Source organism: Penicillium atrosanguineum (assembly GCF_028827265.1).
Source record: "Penicillium atrosanguineum strain IBT 20685 chromosome Unknown utg000008l_segment0_segment0, whole genome shotgun sequence".
NCBI classification, from domain to species: Eukaryota; Fungi; Ascomycota; class Eurotiomycetes; order Eurotiales; family Aspergillaceae; genus Penicillium; species Penicillium atrosanguineum.
The window spans coordinates 1,517,723-1,531,325 of NW_026623140.1; the positions used below are offsets into that span (position 1 = coordinate 1,517,723).

Here is a 13,603-nt window from a genome sequence, read left to right on the forward strand (position 1 = left end):
CAGAAGAACCACTTTGCATTTGAAATAGAACAAAGGCAAGTAGGAGGGGGGGGGGAATGCACATTTCTGCTCCGTCGTTGGTGGAGGGGTTCGTAATTAACGAGTATATGGAGAGACTAGCATTAACAGTAGGATCCCAGTCGGGAGAGGATCATCTTTTCGAGAAAAGGTACATAGACGGCGTGTCGATCGGATCATCACCTTGAAAGTGTCCTTAACTAAGATCATCTATTCTGGCCTAGTTCTAGAAGACTAATACTAAAACACTACAATACTAGTAAATGCATAGTTATTTAGTACCGAGAGCCAAGTTCTGGAAAGCCCATTACATCACCCTCCCCCTTTACATTTGAGTACGGCATCTCTTTTTCATTCCCCACTACGGACCCCGCTGTATCTCTCTTTTCTCTTTTCTCTTTTCTCTTTTCTTTTCAACCCCTTATAAACTGCACATACGCGTGCTCTTGGACGCCACATATGCCGGGCGATCTTCGAGGCAGCTGCCCTCTTCCTCTCCCGGTCGCTGCCCGCTGACACTCGCGAATGACCTTTCGCTCCTTCGACTCGACGCTATTGAGCCTCAGCCTTTCCTTTTCCCTCCCGGCTGGGAGTTGATATTCCCCTGCGATAAAGAATGGGGTCCGCAATCAATCCCGATGGTAAGTCATGCGCACTTGCACTTGTTTCACATGCTTGAACTCCCGCCAACTTGCGGGGGCGTTCCCGCGGGGGGAGCTATGAACGCTTGGAGATGGAGATGAGAATGGAGTAAGACCCGAATGAATCGCATATGAATCGCATATGAATCGCATTTGCAACACAGCTTTCTTTTTCCCGGTTCAGTGTCAAAAGCGACCCGGCTTCGTTGGCGCATCTGACCGCGGAGGGTCAACCCCTTCCATCATCACTTGAGGCAATCACGCCGAACTCCGCGGAATGGAACCTTTGACACGCGCCGATTGAGTTGCCGTCTAGCATGCTGATCAAAATTTTCCTTAATAGGCGAACCGAGTCCTTTGTCGTCTCCGTTGGGTCCCCTTTCAGAGTCGCCCGAGTCTGAGTCGGGGTTTCAAACACTTTCCTTGCAGACAGACCAGCCCTTGAGAGGCTCGGTGGATAGTCTTTCCTCGGGTTATGACAATCTTTCGAGGTTGGTGCCCAAGCACGGCTCCCTTCATTCAGGGTAGTAGAGTTGAAACCTGACACATTCACTGCTTCAGCAGATCCCCGTTATTCGAGAACGAGCATGGAATCGGTCCGACCGGGCTGGATCGCATACGCCAGCATCAATCGTCACGCGTTTTGACGCTTCCCAATCTTTCGACATCGTCATTGGCCCCGATGACAACCTCGAATACACGCCCATCGCCTACTCAACGCTCGGCTTCTTCCTCCCGAGCTCCCACCGGCCGCATGTCACTGAGCGCTTTTGGTGATCTGGAGGATCTTCATCGATTCCCTTTGGAATCGTTACATTCCTTCTCCTTTGCACAACAATCCGAAGAGCTCCTACACAACCGGCAGAATCTTCTCAAAAGGTCGATTGATTTCATGCGCGATCGCATGGGTTGGGCGGCCACTAATGCTGGAATCGCGAACGCCCAGGCAAATGCGATGGGCGACGCGGATCTCCAGAATATGATGGACCTTTTGAACCGTGCCCACGTCTTGGATGAAGATCATGCCAACCGGACACAAGGACCCATCACTGGACCTGCGGATGTGAATGGGGAAAACATCTTCGAGAGAGCCTTCTCGGAACGCGGCTCTCCCATCAATGCTCGAGATTCAACCCAGGACTCGGCCCCAGGATCCCAGGCGACATCCGACAGCTCGCAAATGCTTAGCCCCCTTTCATCCAATGACCGTATCCTGCAATCCCGAAATGACCTGAAGGTGAAATCGGCATCAACGTCCAGGCGCGTAAGCTTAAAACGTACATATACGGATCTCAACTCTGCCACCCTCAAAAGCAAGCTGATGGAGACTCTAGCGCAACCATATGCCTCCACGGATCCTTTCGCCTCTCTCAGTTCATCTACCGCAGGATTGGGATTCCCTATGCCTGCCTTGCATACCCACAGCAGCAAATGGACCCCCGTCTCCCAGGCCGTGTTCCGGACCGAAGCCCAGGCACCATGGACCATCTTTGCGGCCAACGATATCTCGTGCCTCATATTTGGAGTCACTCAATCCGAGGTCCGTCGGCTCAGTATCCTAGAGGTTGTACAGAAAGAGCACAGGCAGTGGCTTGAGGCTAAGCTTCGGGACCCAAGCACTGATGCCACTGCCCGCGCGCCAATCCCCCAGAATAGGCCCAACATCCAAGCGGTAAACCCAAAGTACCGAGGTCTTGGAAATGGTGTGACGGCACAGTTGCTCAGTAAACCATCTTCTAGGGAAAAGGCGTCTCGGCGCGCGCAGACTGATGATGGATACGGCTCGAGCCAAAGAAACCCTCGCAACAACAACCATCCCGGAAACAAATCACGAGGCGTGTTATTGTGCGGCGATGTCGTGCCGATCGAGAAGCGCAACGGCACCAAAGGCTCGGCTAGTGTCTGGGTGATGGAGAAGCGTGGCGGTCTGATCTGGGTGATGGAGGAGATCACCGAGAACTCCGCCTCGGTCCTTTGCGACGAATCTTGGAATGTCTTGGAAACTGGAGGTGATGTTGACAAGATCTGGGGACCATCTGTTGTCCGCCTTGGCCAGCCTATTACTGAGCTTCTCCCCCGTTTGCCATCAGCATCTCTCGAAACTTCGCCCGAGAAGGGAATCGCCAAGATTGCCGAGTTGAAGCATTTTGCCGCTCTCACTGCTGCTGGCGTTTGCATTCCCGTGACAGTAGGCAAGACGGATGGGACTCGCACTTTGCAGGTGTCGAGTTTCCCCCACGTTGCAGGCATGATGGTTGTGTCCTCTGCGACTTTGAACGTCATCAGCTCGAACTCTGTGTTTTCGTCGGCTCTCTTCGGTCAAGAACGCCCCGAGGGACGGCACATCACGGAACTAATTCCAGGATTCGACGAGATCTTGGATGTGTTAACCGAGGAGGACAACGTGCCATTGATCGACGGTATCGTGATCCCTGAACATAGCTTCCGTCGGGCACGAACCCTGTCCATTCTACGGGATGGCAAGGCCAACGCCGCCTCGGTCTTTACTGAGCCCAGTGGCTTACTGGCTAAGCATCGAGATGGCTCCACGATCGTGGTGGATGTCCAATTGCGAGTGGTTAAAAGCGGCACTTTCTTCACCAAGGAACAGGCAGCGAGACTCGCAGAGAAAATCGAAGAACCCTCCAGCGATTCAGAAGACAGTGACGACACCATCGCAGTGACAGAGCTGGTTTATGCGTTGTGGATCACCTACTCCCGGCAAATTCATGCTGCTGGACCTGCGACCGGCGTTTCGTCATCTTCACTGCCTACTTCAAAGCCCACTTCTCCTGTACCCGGGCCCTCATCGGAAAACCCATCTGTCGCCTCATCTGTTGGAAAAAGCCCTGATACCAGCAAGCCTTTGGTAGAAATCAAAACTCCGAGCTCGACACTCAGTCAGCAGCTCAGCGAGGCTGCTTCGGAACCACTTACCGATCGACCTGTCCAGCCGGTCCCCGAAGTTAACGCCAAGGGCGGGGCTCCACAGAAACGAAACATCGACGACTATGTCATCGTGGAGGAAATGGGGCAAGGTGCTTACGGACAGGTCAAGTTGGCCCGCCTGAAGAAGAATGCTCAGAAGAAGATGGTGTTGAAGTATGTGACGAAGAAGCGAATCCTGGTAGATACGTGGACACGCGACAGACGGCTCGGCACGGTACCTTTGGAGATTCACGTTCTGGATTTCCTTCGTCGCGACGGGTACAAGCACCCGAACATTGTGGAGATGGACGGCTTCTTTGAAGACGACGTCAACTACTACATTGAGATGATACCCCACGGACTGCCGGGAATGGATCTGTTCGACTATATCGAGCTGAAGGCCAACATGGACGAGCCCGAATGCCGCAACATATTCAGGCAGACAATTAGCGCCATTCACCACCTGCACACCAAGGCCCTCGTGGTACACCGCGACATCAAGGATGAGAACGTGGTGTTGGATGGAGAGGGACGAATTAAGTTGATCGATTTTGGCAGTGCGGCCTATATCAAGAACGGGCCGTTTGATGTCTTTGTGGGTACGATCGGTAAGTTGGACATTGTTTCGGATGGTTGCCTTGCCTATATTTCCGTTATGCTAACCTCTCTCTAGACTATGCCGCCCCTGAAGTCCTACAGGGCAAGTCCTACCGGGGCAAAGAACAAGATATCTGGGCCCTGGGCATTCTCCTCTACACAATCGTCTATAAAGAGAACCCTTTCTATAACGTGGATGAAATCCTCGACCACCCACTCCGCATCCCATTCCTTCCCTTCTCGGAAAACTGCATCGATCTGATCCGGAAGATGCTCGACCGGGATGTCGATAACCGACTAACTATTACGGAAGTGCTTGAGCACCCGTGGATGACGGAGAACGAGAATTGAAGCCCCACCACAGCACCGGCGCATATTTTATGACCCCGAAAAAAGGAAGACACGATACCCCACGACATTTGTTATGCTTTGATTGAAGGATCCGGATTGGGGGCATTTACTCTAGTGGAAAACGATTGGTCTTTGGACAAAACAACATATGCACATGAACTGCATGACATCGACATGGCTTTTGCGCACACATTTTGGGGAGTATGATACCTTTTCCCTCTCCATGTATCTAGAGATCATCATGGCATGAGAAAATCTATATATTGGAACGATGCATCTTGAATCTTGGATCTTGGTTGGATCGGCTTCCATGCTTGGCCCAACCGGGCTAGCGAGTGGATCTCCTGATCGCGCTTAGTACCATTTGGCCTTAGGTGCCCGGCTAGTCTCAGAGCATTTCAGACATACTGTAGCCATAAATGTAGTTAATTAGCAGAGTGGCCATTCGCCTTCGGCTCCACCGGGCAGTACACACTACTCCGCATTTCCGTCCATGGTCCGCGCCCCGCTTCTTAGTGAAACGGCCAAACAGTCAAAAGATGGCGACTTTGCGCCCAATGGGGGGTTATCGCCAGGAACGAGAGAATTGACCAGATTTGTTCCTGACTGGAGTGGATAAGGAGGGTCACCACCCTTTAAAAACCCTCATGGGGCGTCGTCAGCCGATGAGTCGCGTGGGTCAGTCAGTCTGTGCCACGGCTGTACAGTAAGACTTGGTGGGGGGAAGCGATAAGAAGGTCAGTTCCCAAGTCCAGAAGTACCAGGTACATTTCCTGCATAGTGGGCGTGCACCAACAGCGGGGTACTTGAGTACTCGTGTACTGGTGTACTGGTGTACTGCATTCCAACAGTTGCGCTGGGCCGTATCGCATTCTTTCCGCCTTTCTTTTTTTTTTTTCCTTCTCACTCTTTGACTCTTTTGACTCTTCACTTCCACTCACATTCTTTCTCTGTACAATGAATTGTCCGGGCCGCTCGGTTCTCTCGGTTCTTTGAACGTCACTTGAACACGTCCCGACGGTCGACCTCCCCAAGTGCCACGGTTCACTGCCCGTGAGCCCCCGAACAATAAACGTCTATCTAAAGATCCCCGCTCCCACCTCGCGACTTCACTTTCGACCTGCGCAGAAGAACAATCCACAACGCTATGATCTTTTAAGGTCTCACGCGGTGCTCTGTCGCGCCCATCGACTTTCGGTGGTGCCATTATTCTTTCACCCAATACTCAGGACCTAAGTACACGCTCTAACCCCTCACGCAACCATGGCTACCCCAATCACCGACGAGATCGTCCCTTCGCCCGAAATCTCCCCAACAAGCCCAGCCTCGTCCACAGGCCAAATTCCTCTCGACCAACCGCCAAAACTCAAGGGCCGTCGAAAGTTGTTACAGAGTCTCGGCCGCCGTCAGTCTAGTCAGTCGTTGACCCGCCGCGGCCGATCTGCATCTACCGGTTATCGCCGGGATAACAAGGCCTCCTTATCGTGTGTCTCGTTATCGTCTACATACTCCCCATGCGTGGGCAATGGGAGTCCTGCGCAACTCTATGGAGGCCTTAATCCCCGACCGGCTACCCCGGGGTGGTCAGGTGCACCCGATGAGGCTCGAGAAATCAACAATCGGATTCGTCTGATGGGCACCGAGTCACCCGCCTCGCTGCCGCGTACGGTCCCTTTGCCTCTGGACATGAGACCTGCCTCTCGCGGTTCACCTCTTAGTATTGCAGCGGATGCCGATGACACTGCGTCCGCCGACTTAGTCACAGAGGTGGATACGGAGTTGACGCTGCCTGATACTCAGCCTGCGAAGACTCTTGATTTCTGGGAAGATATGCCTAGAGAGCTGAAGATGGAGATCTTCCGATACTTGAATCCCCGTGAAATTGTCCGCTGCGCAGGAGTTTCGAAGATGTGGAATGATATGTGCTTCGATGGCCAGTTGTGGGCCAAGGTCGATACGACCGAGTACTACAACAAGATCCCTAGCGATGTCTTGGTCAAGCTCATTACGTCTGGTGGAGCCTTTGTGCGCGACCTCAATCTCAGAGGCTGTATTCAGCTACGGGACAAGTGGTCTTTGGATGGAGAGCGCATCTCTGATTTGTGCCGCAATGTCGTCAATTTCTCGCTTGAGGGGTGTCTCATTGACAAGACGTCCATTCACTACTTCCTGCTTCGGAACCCTCGTTTGGAATACATCAACGTGTCTGCTTTGTCCAGCGTCACAAATTCGGCAATGAAGATCATCGCTCAGTCTTGTCCCCAGCTGGAGACCTTGAATATCTCTTGGTGTAGCAATGTCACCGCCCACGGTCTTCTCAAAGTGGTCAACTCTTGTCCCCGGTTGAAGGACCTCCGCGCCAGTGAAATTCGGGGGTTTGCTAACGAGGACTTCACCTTGGCTCTTTATGAAAAAAATACCCTGGAGCGGTTGATTATGAGCCGCACCGATCTCTCGGACGCGAGCTTGAAGGCCTTGATGCACGGTATCGACCCGCCTTTAGATGTACTGACCGACCGACCCATTGTGCCGCCTCGACGACTTCGACACTTGGATGTGCATCACTGCCCGGACATCAGCGACGACGGCTTGAAGAGTCTGGCCGGAAATGTCCCAGATCTGGAAGGACTGCAGGTGTCGCAGTGCTCGGAATTGACCGACGAATCCATCATCGAAGTCATCCGCACTACACCGTATCTCTCGCATCTGGAAATTGAAGACCTGGAGAGCTTGACAAACAACGTTCTCACTGAAATCGCAAAATCGCCATGTGCGCAGACCCTGGAACACCTGAATATTAGCTACTGTGAAAACCTTGGCGACACTGGAATGCTACAAGTTATCAAGAGTTGCCCGAAGCTGCAGTCCGTCGAAATGGACAACACCCGTGTCTCCGACTTATCTCTTATGGAAGCAAGCTACCGGGTGCGCAAGCGCGGCTACAGTGCCGATGTTCCCAAGTTTGGTCTCCGACTGGTCGTCTTTGACTGTGCCAATGTGACTTGGGCGGGCGTCAAGGAAGTTCTTTCCAGCAACTGCTTTATCCCACGCTCCCGTAAGCCGGCATCCACTATCGTGACTGTCACCCAAACATCGGACGCCGACTCTCCAACGACAACGACTTATGTCACGCCCGTTTCAACCCCTTCCCCGTCGCCCACCTACCCCAACCAGATCATTCAGCTTAAGTGCTTCTACGGATGGCAGATGACTGTTGACGAGCACACCAAGCGCGTACTGCGCGGCGATCTGGCATCCGCCAGCCGTCTTGACCGCAAATGGGCCGACTACATGATGGCGAATGAGGAAGCAGGCGCTGGTGGTGCAGGTGCCCGGCGCAGGCGACGCCGTGCTCGCGAGGCCGAGCGACTCTACAACGCCGATGATGACGAAGATGATGACACCTACGGTGCTGGTACTTTCTCTGCCCTTGGGGGCCGTCGTCGCCGTGCCCAAAGCGGCTGTGTCGTCATGTAAAACCTCTCTCCTCCCCTGCGGTGTTCTTCGGACACTTCAAAGTTTGTCGCATGCGACAATTGCCTTTCCAATATGCCAGCGCCGGATCGCTAGCATTTGTCCGTCTGAAATCCATTCAATGATATGCACGACACAATCCCAGTTCACACTGGGACATTGAACGACCTTTCGAGCGGGGTATCCTCGACGGACAGCCCCTCCAACGACTCATCGACCATCGTTATCTAAGCGAAGATTATTTCCTTTTCTTTGAATTCATTACTGGCGTCAGGACAAGATCAAACCGACCTGCATTTTCATCCCATACCGTCATCCTGACCTCCCCTTTTCTTTTACCAGACTGCCATTTCAAAGTTCCGCTCAGCATATGTAGAAGAGTCGAGGCGAGGACTGGAGTTTTGATCCTTTTTTTTTCTTTTTCTCCTTGATATTTTCTTGGTTCTGGGCTTATACGCAGGGGTCATCTTGGAATTGACATGCCTTTCGGTTTCATTTAAAAACAAAAGGAGAGTTGCATTGTCTGTAGATATGTATGCCACCATCGAAGATAGAATGTCTAGGCTCATAAACCGCCAAGAATAGCTAGCTACTCGACCGCAAATGTGTGTGTGTACATAGTCTCTCGGAAACCGCATATCAGGCCGCAACAAGTGATCCGATGTTATGAAACCCACCTGCACGATTAAATACCAGCACAGACGATCTCGGAGAATCAGTGGAGTTTCAATGGGGGATTCTCGGGCCATCTGCGTCGCTCCCATTCGACACCAACTCGATCTTGGCAGGCACCCCAGCTCAAAACGGACTCGATCTTCTACCCTCGCCGGGCCAAGAACCTCGATCTTTGACTATAGTCCATCTTCCCTGAATTAGCCCCTCCTGTGACTCCACCGCTCCAAAGAATCATCCGAGGATATAGCGATTATCATCCGTGGGCTTTCATATTCAATGAAGATCCCCATGAATAAATGCAGGCTTTTTGCCTGAATATTTGCGAATTTTCGGAACCTGGACAGAAGCCATGAAATCAGCGATTGCGTTGAGTGTGGCACTTGCTGGCGTTGTGCCGGTATGGGGTCAATCCCTTACGGTGGAGATGATTGAGAAGATGGGAAATAATAGCTTGTTTACGCGTTGGAGACCATCTTCTCATTTCCTTGCTCCGGCTGGGTGGATGAATGTAGGGAAATCTTTCTTGAGATGAGTATTGAGTATACTAATTACTGGTTACTCGATAGGATCCGTGTGCGCCAATGTATGACCCGGTTCGAGGCTTGTATCATTTGCACTACCAGTTCCATCCTAACCATGTTGCTTGGGGTAGTATTTTCTCTCCGCATGTTCCAATTGAAGGGCATTAACATAATTGAAATAACAGGTAATGTCTCATGGGGACACGCAACATCCGCCGATTTGATAACCTGGACCGACATGGATCACCACCCCGACAATGACATCCCTGATTGGAAAGATCAGGAAATGCAGTCAATCGGCACGACCAACTTGACCAGCAAGCACAATCCCCCGTTATATAACCATCTCGCTATCTTTTCCGGTAGTGCCCAACCAGTCAACTTATCAGGTGGAATCGACGGCACTATCCTGGCTTTCTACACCGGAGCCTCTGAGCTCCCAACAGCGTGGGATGAGCCATACGCGCCCGGGACTGAGAGCCAGGCGTTAGCCTACTCTACTGACGGGGGAGTGACATGGTCACACTACGAGAATAACCCCATTCTCAGCGATACACCTGGGAACTGGAACGTCACCGGTTGGCGTGATCCATATTTCGTTCCCTGGGCGCAAATGGATGATGTCCTCAATATGACCGAGCCCCATTACTATGCTGTCTTTGGATCTGGTATTCGGGGTATTGGGCCTCGAATGCCCCTCTATAGCGCCCCTGCCTCAGATCTTACCAATTGGACTTTCTTGGGAGCTCTCTGGGAGCCGGAGATGAATACTACGTTGGGTAGCTTGGAGGAGACCGGATCCTACGGATTCAATTTTGAGCTCTCCAACTTCTTCTCAATTGGGGATCGCTACTTTGTTAGCATGGGCGCCGAGGGCGGAAATGTCAGCTTCCATCAACAGAAATGGTCATTATGGAACGAGGGAACTATCTCTGTTCGCGCGAATGGTAGTATCGCTTTCGATCCTGTTTCTGGTGGTGCGAGTGACTGGGGTCTTCTATATGCGGTAAGTAAATTATGGTATCTACCACCGAAGCTAAAACACTCGACACTAACACTAATCATCAGATTTCCTCATTCAGCGACACCAAAAACAACCGCCGCATCCAATGGGGCTGGGCCCAAGAAGACATGAACGATTTCGGTATAACCCAACAAGGCTACCAAGGAGCGTTTGCCTTACCCCGTGAGATCTTCATCAAAGACACACCAGACGTCATTCCCAAATCCCCTGACGCGGGACCTGGAAATTCCCGATTCATCCAAAACGCAGATGGTACCTGGAACGCGAGCACACTCGGTGTCCGCCCCGCTCCAGACGTGGTCGAGGGTCTTCGCCGTGGCACCCAACATACGAAATATCCATGCGATGAGAGAAAGTGCGACTCTAAACAGTTTAGTGTATCAAGCAACCTCACGAAATCCTACCAATTCAGCGTGAGCATCAAACGCACCACTGGCATCGCCGGAGTCACCATCGGCGCATCTCCCAACCGCGAAGAATACACCAACATCTACTTCGACCCCTCATCGAACAGCGTTTCTGTGAACCGCACTCACTCTTCTCTTATCAATATGTTCGCCAACAACACACATGTGGGTTATTTCGAGCCCTATCAATTCAAGAATGGTTCTACAGAGCCCATTGAAATGGATATCTTCGTCGACGGATCCCTGGTCGAGGTATACGTAAATGATCGATTCGCACTCACCAGTCGGATTTATCCTAGTCGGGAGGATAGTATCGGGGTTTCACTCTTCTCAGCTCCTGGGGTTGATGTCGAGTATTCCAAGATTGAAGTTTGGGATGGATTGCTTAATGCTTGGCCTGATAGACCGGTGAACAGTAGTTCGCTGCTTGTTTTTGATACGCCGGCTGAGACGGGGAATTATACTTGGTGGACTGGGAACTGAGTTTTTTTTTTCAGAAAGATTTTGAATGGGAGGAAGATGATAGAGGGCGCGAGGCGTGTCCTAGCTATGTAGCGACAACAATGTCTAAATATCCCCCCTCCAGAATCTTTTATTTGTATTTTCAAAATTTCCCTTAATAGATCTTTCTCTTAGGCCCTGGTTCTTTTTCTGTCTTTGGATGCCTCCTGGAGAAGTCCGATAGCTCAGCTCTCTCCTTAATCTCTTGGGGTTCAAGCTTGACAAAACTGGAGTTGGTTTTTTTGATCGCATCCCTTGCGAGCTCGACGAGGTATACAGCTTTTTAGTAGATGTTGTCTCCGGGTTTCTGCTGACCGGGTTGCTTACATTCGGCTTCTGTGACTCTTTAAACATGCTCGAGATCTCGCTTCAGCCAGAGGTCACCTTTGCTCATCCGTAGTTTGGGTGGCAGAATCCGGAGTTGACTAATTGCGATATTTCTTGGGGAATTTTTTGGTAATTCTCTTCTTGAAAGCGATCAGGTTCTTGTCAATCGCAGCTTGAATGACCGCTAAGGCTTTCTCATTGCGCTTCGTGATGTCTTTAGATCTGGTGGATCTTTTGGTAGCCTTGAAACATCGTGCAATATTCTTCGGCTTGGTAGATTTGAAGTGAGATAAAGGAGGAAGAGACGTCGAGGATATTGAGTAGGTCAATTGATTAGGTTGTGAAACGAGGAGAATGAAGGGGGCAGACAAAAGGCAAAGACAGGTGGAAGTTGCTTGGAATTGGAATTGAAAGCACGAGGCGTCACGTTAGTTGGACATCGTTTGAGCGTATGGGGCTCTAAGCTCGAAAACATCCAGGAACGTGATGTTGAATAATTTCGGATAGAGGTAGATAGAAGTTATCCATTCCACCGAAGCAGACGGGACACGGTCAGGCAATAACCATCTAAAAGACAGGGCCGAATGGTTGTTAACTCGAGGAAATAGATGTTTTAAAAGTGGCTCCCTGTCTCATCATTCAAGATCAGCTTGACTCTGCCTCTCCAGAACTACTACGACTGTGGGTATCACGAGAATCAGTTTAACTGGATGTTATGCAATGCTATTTGGGATATCAGGCTGGAGATACACATAATACAGACACCAGGCACCAGGCACCAGGCACCAGACACCATGTTGGCCTGGTAACTTTTTTTACTCGAAGAAACCACCGTCACTGTCTTCTTCACCGGCCTGGGCACGAGCAGCGGCCTTTTTGGCCTCCTCCTTGGCCTGTTCCTTGGCCTGCTCCCGACGACGATCTCTCCGGTTCATGTTGTCGTACTTGCTCTTGTCCTCTATGGGTGCCGGTTGTTCCTTCTTCAGGTCCTTGGTGTCTTTGGGTTTCTTCGACTCCTTGAGTCTCTTCGATTCCTTCGGCTCCTGGGACTCCTTCTTGCTCTTCTTGGGGTCCGTGACTGCAACCACCTTCGCACTGGGAGGCGCGGACTGTTTGCCATCGGCTCCAATGTTCAATTTGCCCTCGCGAAGTTGGCCAAGGGTATCCTCTTCCATGCACTTTTCGATGATAGCCCACATTGGTGGCTTCGCATCACCGCCGTGTGTCTTCTGTTCCGGCTCTGCTTCCGATCCTGACTCGGCGCCGTCCCTTTCTGAGCTCTTCGACTTTGGGTAAAGTGCAATGTATTTCTCGGTGAGAGGGTAGTAGATGGTGTAGTTGACGTTGACCCGGGCGGCGTGGATCTTGCTTTCGAGTTTTTTCTTCTGCTTAGAGTCGAGAGTCTCCTCTTGTTGGCGGCGCTCGAGGCTTTTCAATTGCTTATTTGCAGCCTTCCGGTCTGGTCGTAGAGCGAGGTTAGTAACGGAGGTCAACAGGATAGGAAATTTCGGCGGGCTCACCCAAGAATCGAACAAAGTGATACTTGCTGATGAGCTGCGATCGCTCTCTGCGAACATTTTCATCCGCAAGATCCTGTTCGTACCCCGCGAGCGCACGCTCCTGCAGGATTCGAGCATCTGCAGGCAAGTTTGGTTTTAGGAGGAGACGCTTGACATCACGGATGCGTTTCTTCAGGTCATTGACCGAGGGATATTGCCTCTCAGGCCGCGGAGCAAACTTGTCCTTGTACTTGCGGGTGGACTTGGCTGGAACATCGTCGCCGTTACCATAATCCTCGAATTGGACTTCGTCGGAAGCTCGGTGCTGCTTCTTGCGAGGAGCCTCCTCAGGACCATCGCGGCTCTTGCGCTTGAAAACGCGCTCAGGCTTCAAGTCAGACATGGTTATGGTTGGATTGGGGATTCCCAAGAACAGTGTCGCAACGCAACAGAAAAAAAGATGTCGGCGCATCATCGGCCCGTCCCCAGATCGGCGCAGCCAATGAGCGGCCTAGCGGATCCCATGACGATGGTCGCGTTCCTCCTTCAGGTATATTATCTCTTGTCTCTTGACCTTTTCTCTCGTGTTGTCTTTCTCGGCCAATTGGCGACATACAAACCCGAGGCTGCGGCCTCTCAC

General features: G+C 51.5%; 4 protein-coding genes across 4 annotated transcripts; 3 read left to right on the plus strand and 1 right to left on the minus strand.

Moving 5' to 3' along the window:
- Positions 1 to 1,004: 1,004 nt before the first annotated feature.
- N7443_010077 (serine/threonine-protein kinase) lies at positions 1,005 to 4,535 on the plus strand (the record flags this gene model as incomplete). Its single annotated transcript, XM_056890133.1, is given in 4 exon segments — positions 1,005 to 1,150; positions 1,221 to 2,184; positions 2,200 to 4,195; positions 4,261 to 4,535. Coding segments are annotated over 4 exon segments (3,381 nt in total), but the record flags the coding sequence as incomplete, so codon positions are not given.
- A 1,263-nt stretch (positions 4,536 to 5,798) lies between these two features.
- N7443_010078 (F-box domain protein) lies at positions 5,799 to 8,012 on the plus strand (the record flags this gene model as incomplete). Its single annotated transcript, XM_056890134.1, has 1 exon — positions 5,799 to 8,012. One exon carries the CDS (start codon positions 5,799 to 5,801, stop codon positions 8,010 to 8,012), a length of 2,214 nt encoding a protein of 737 aa, XP_056736625.1.
- A 1,021-nt stretch (positions 8,013 to 9,033) lies between these two features.
- N7443_010079 (glycoside hydrolase family 32 protein) lies at positions 9,034 to 11,119 on the plus strand (the record flags this gene model as incomplete). The annotated part of the gene is made up of 4 exons (XM_056890135.1): positions 9,034 to 9,192; positions 9,251 to 9,335; positions 9,391 to 10,211; positions 10,274 to 11,119. The coding sequence occupies 4 exons, from the start codon at positions 9,034 to 9,036 to the stop codon at positions 11,117 to 11,119; spliced, it is 1,911 nt and encodes a 636-aa protein (XP_056736626.1).
- Positions 11,120 to 12,279: 1,160 nt separating this feature from the next.
- On the minus strand, positions 12,280 to 13,366 carry N7443_010080 (Efg1 domain-containing protein; the record flags this gene model as incomplete). The annotated part of the gene is made up of 2 exons (XM_056890136.1): positions 12,280 to 12,923; positions 12,985 to 13,366. The coding sequence occupies 2 exons, from the start codon at positions 13,364 to 13,366 to the stop codon at positions 12,280 to 12,282; spliced, it is 1,026 nt and encodes a 341-aa protein (XP_056736627.1).
- Between the last annotated feature and the right edge of the window lie 237 nt (positions 13,367 to 13,603).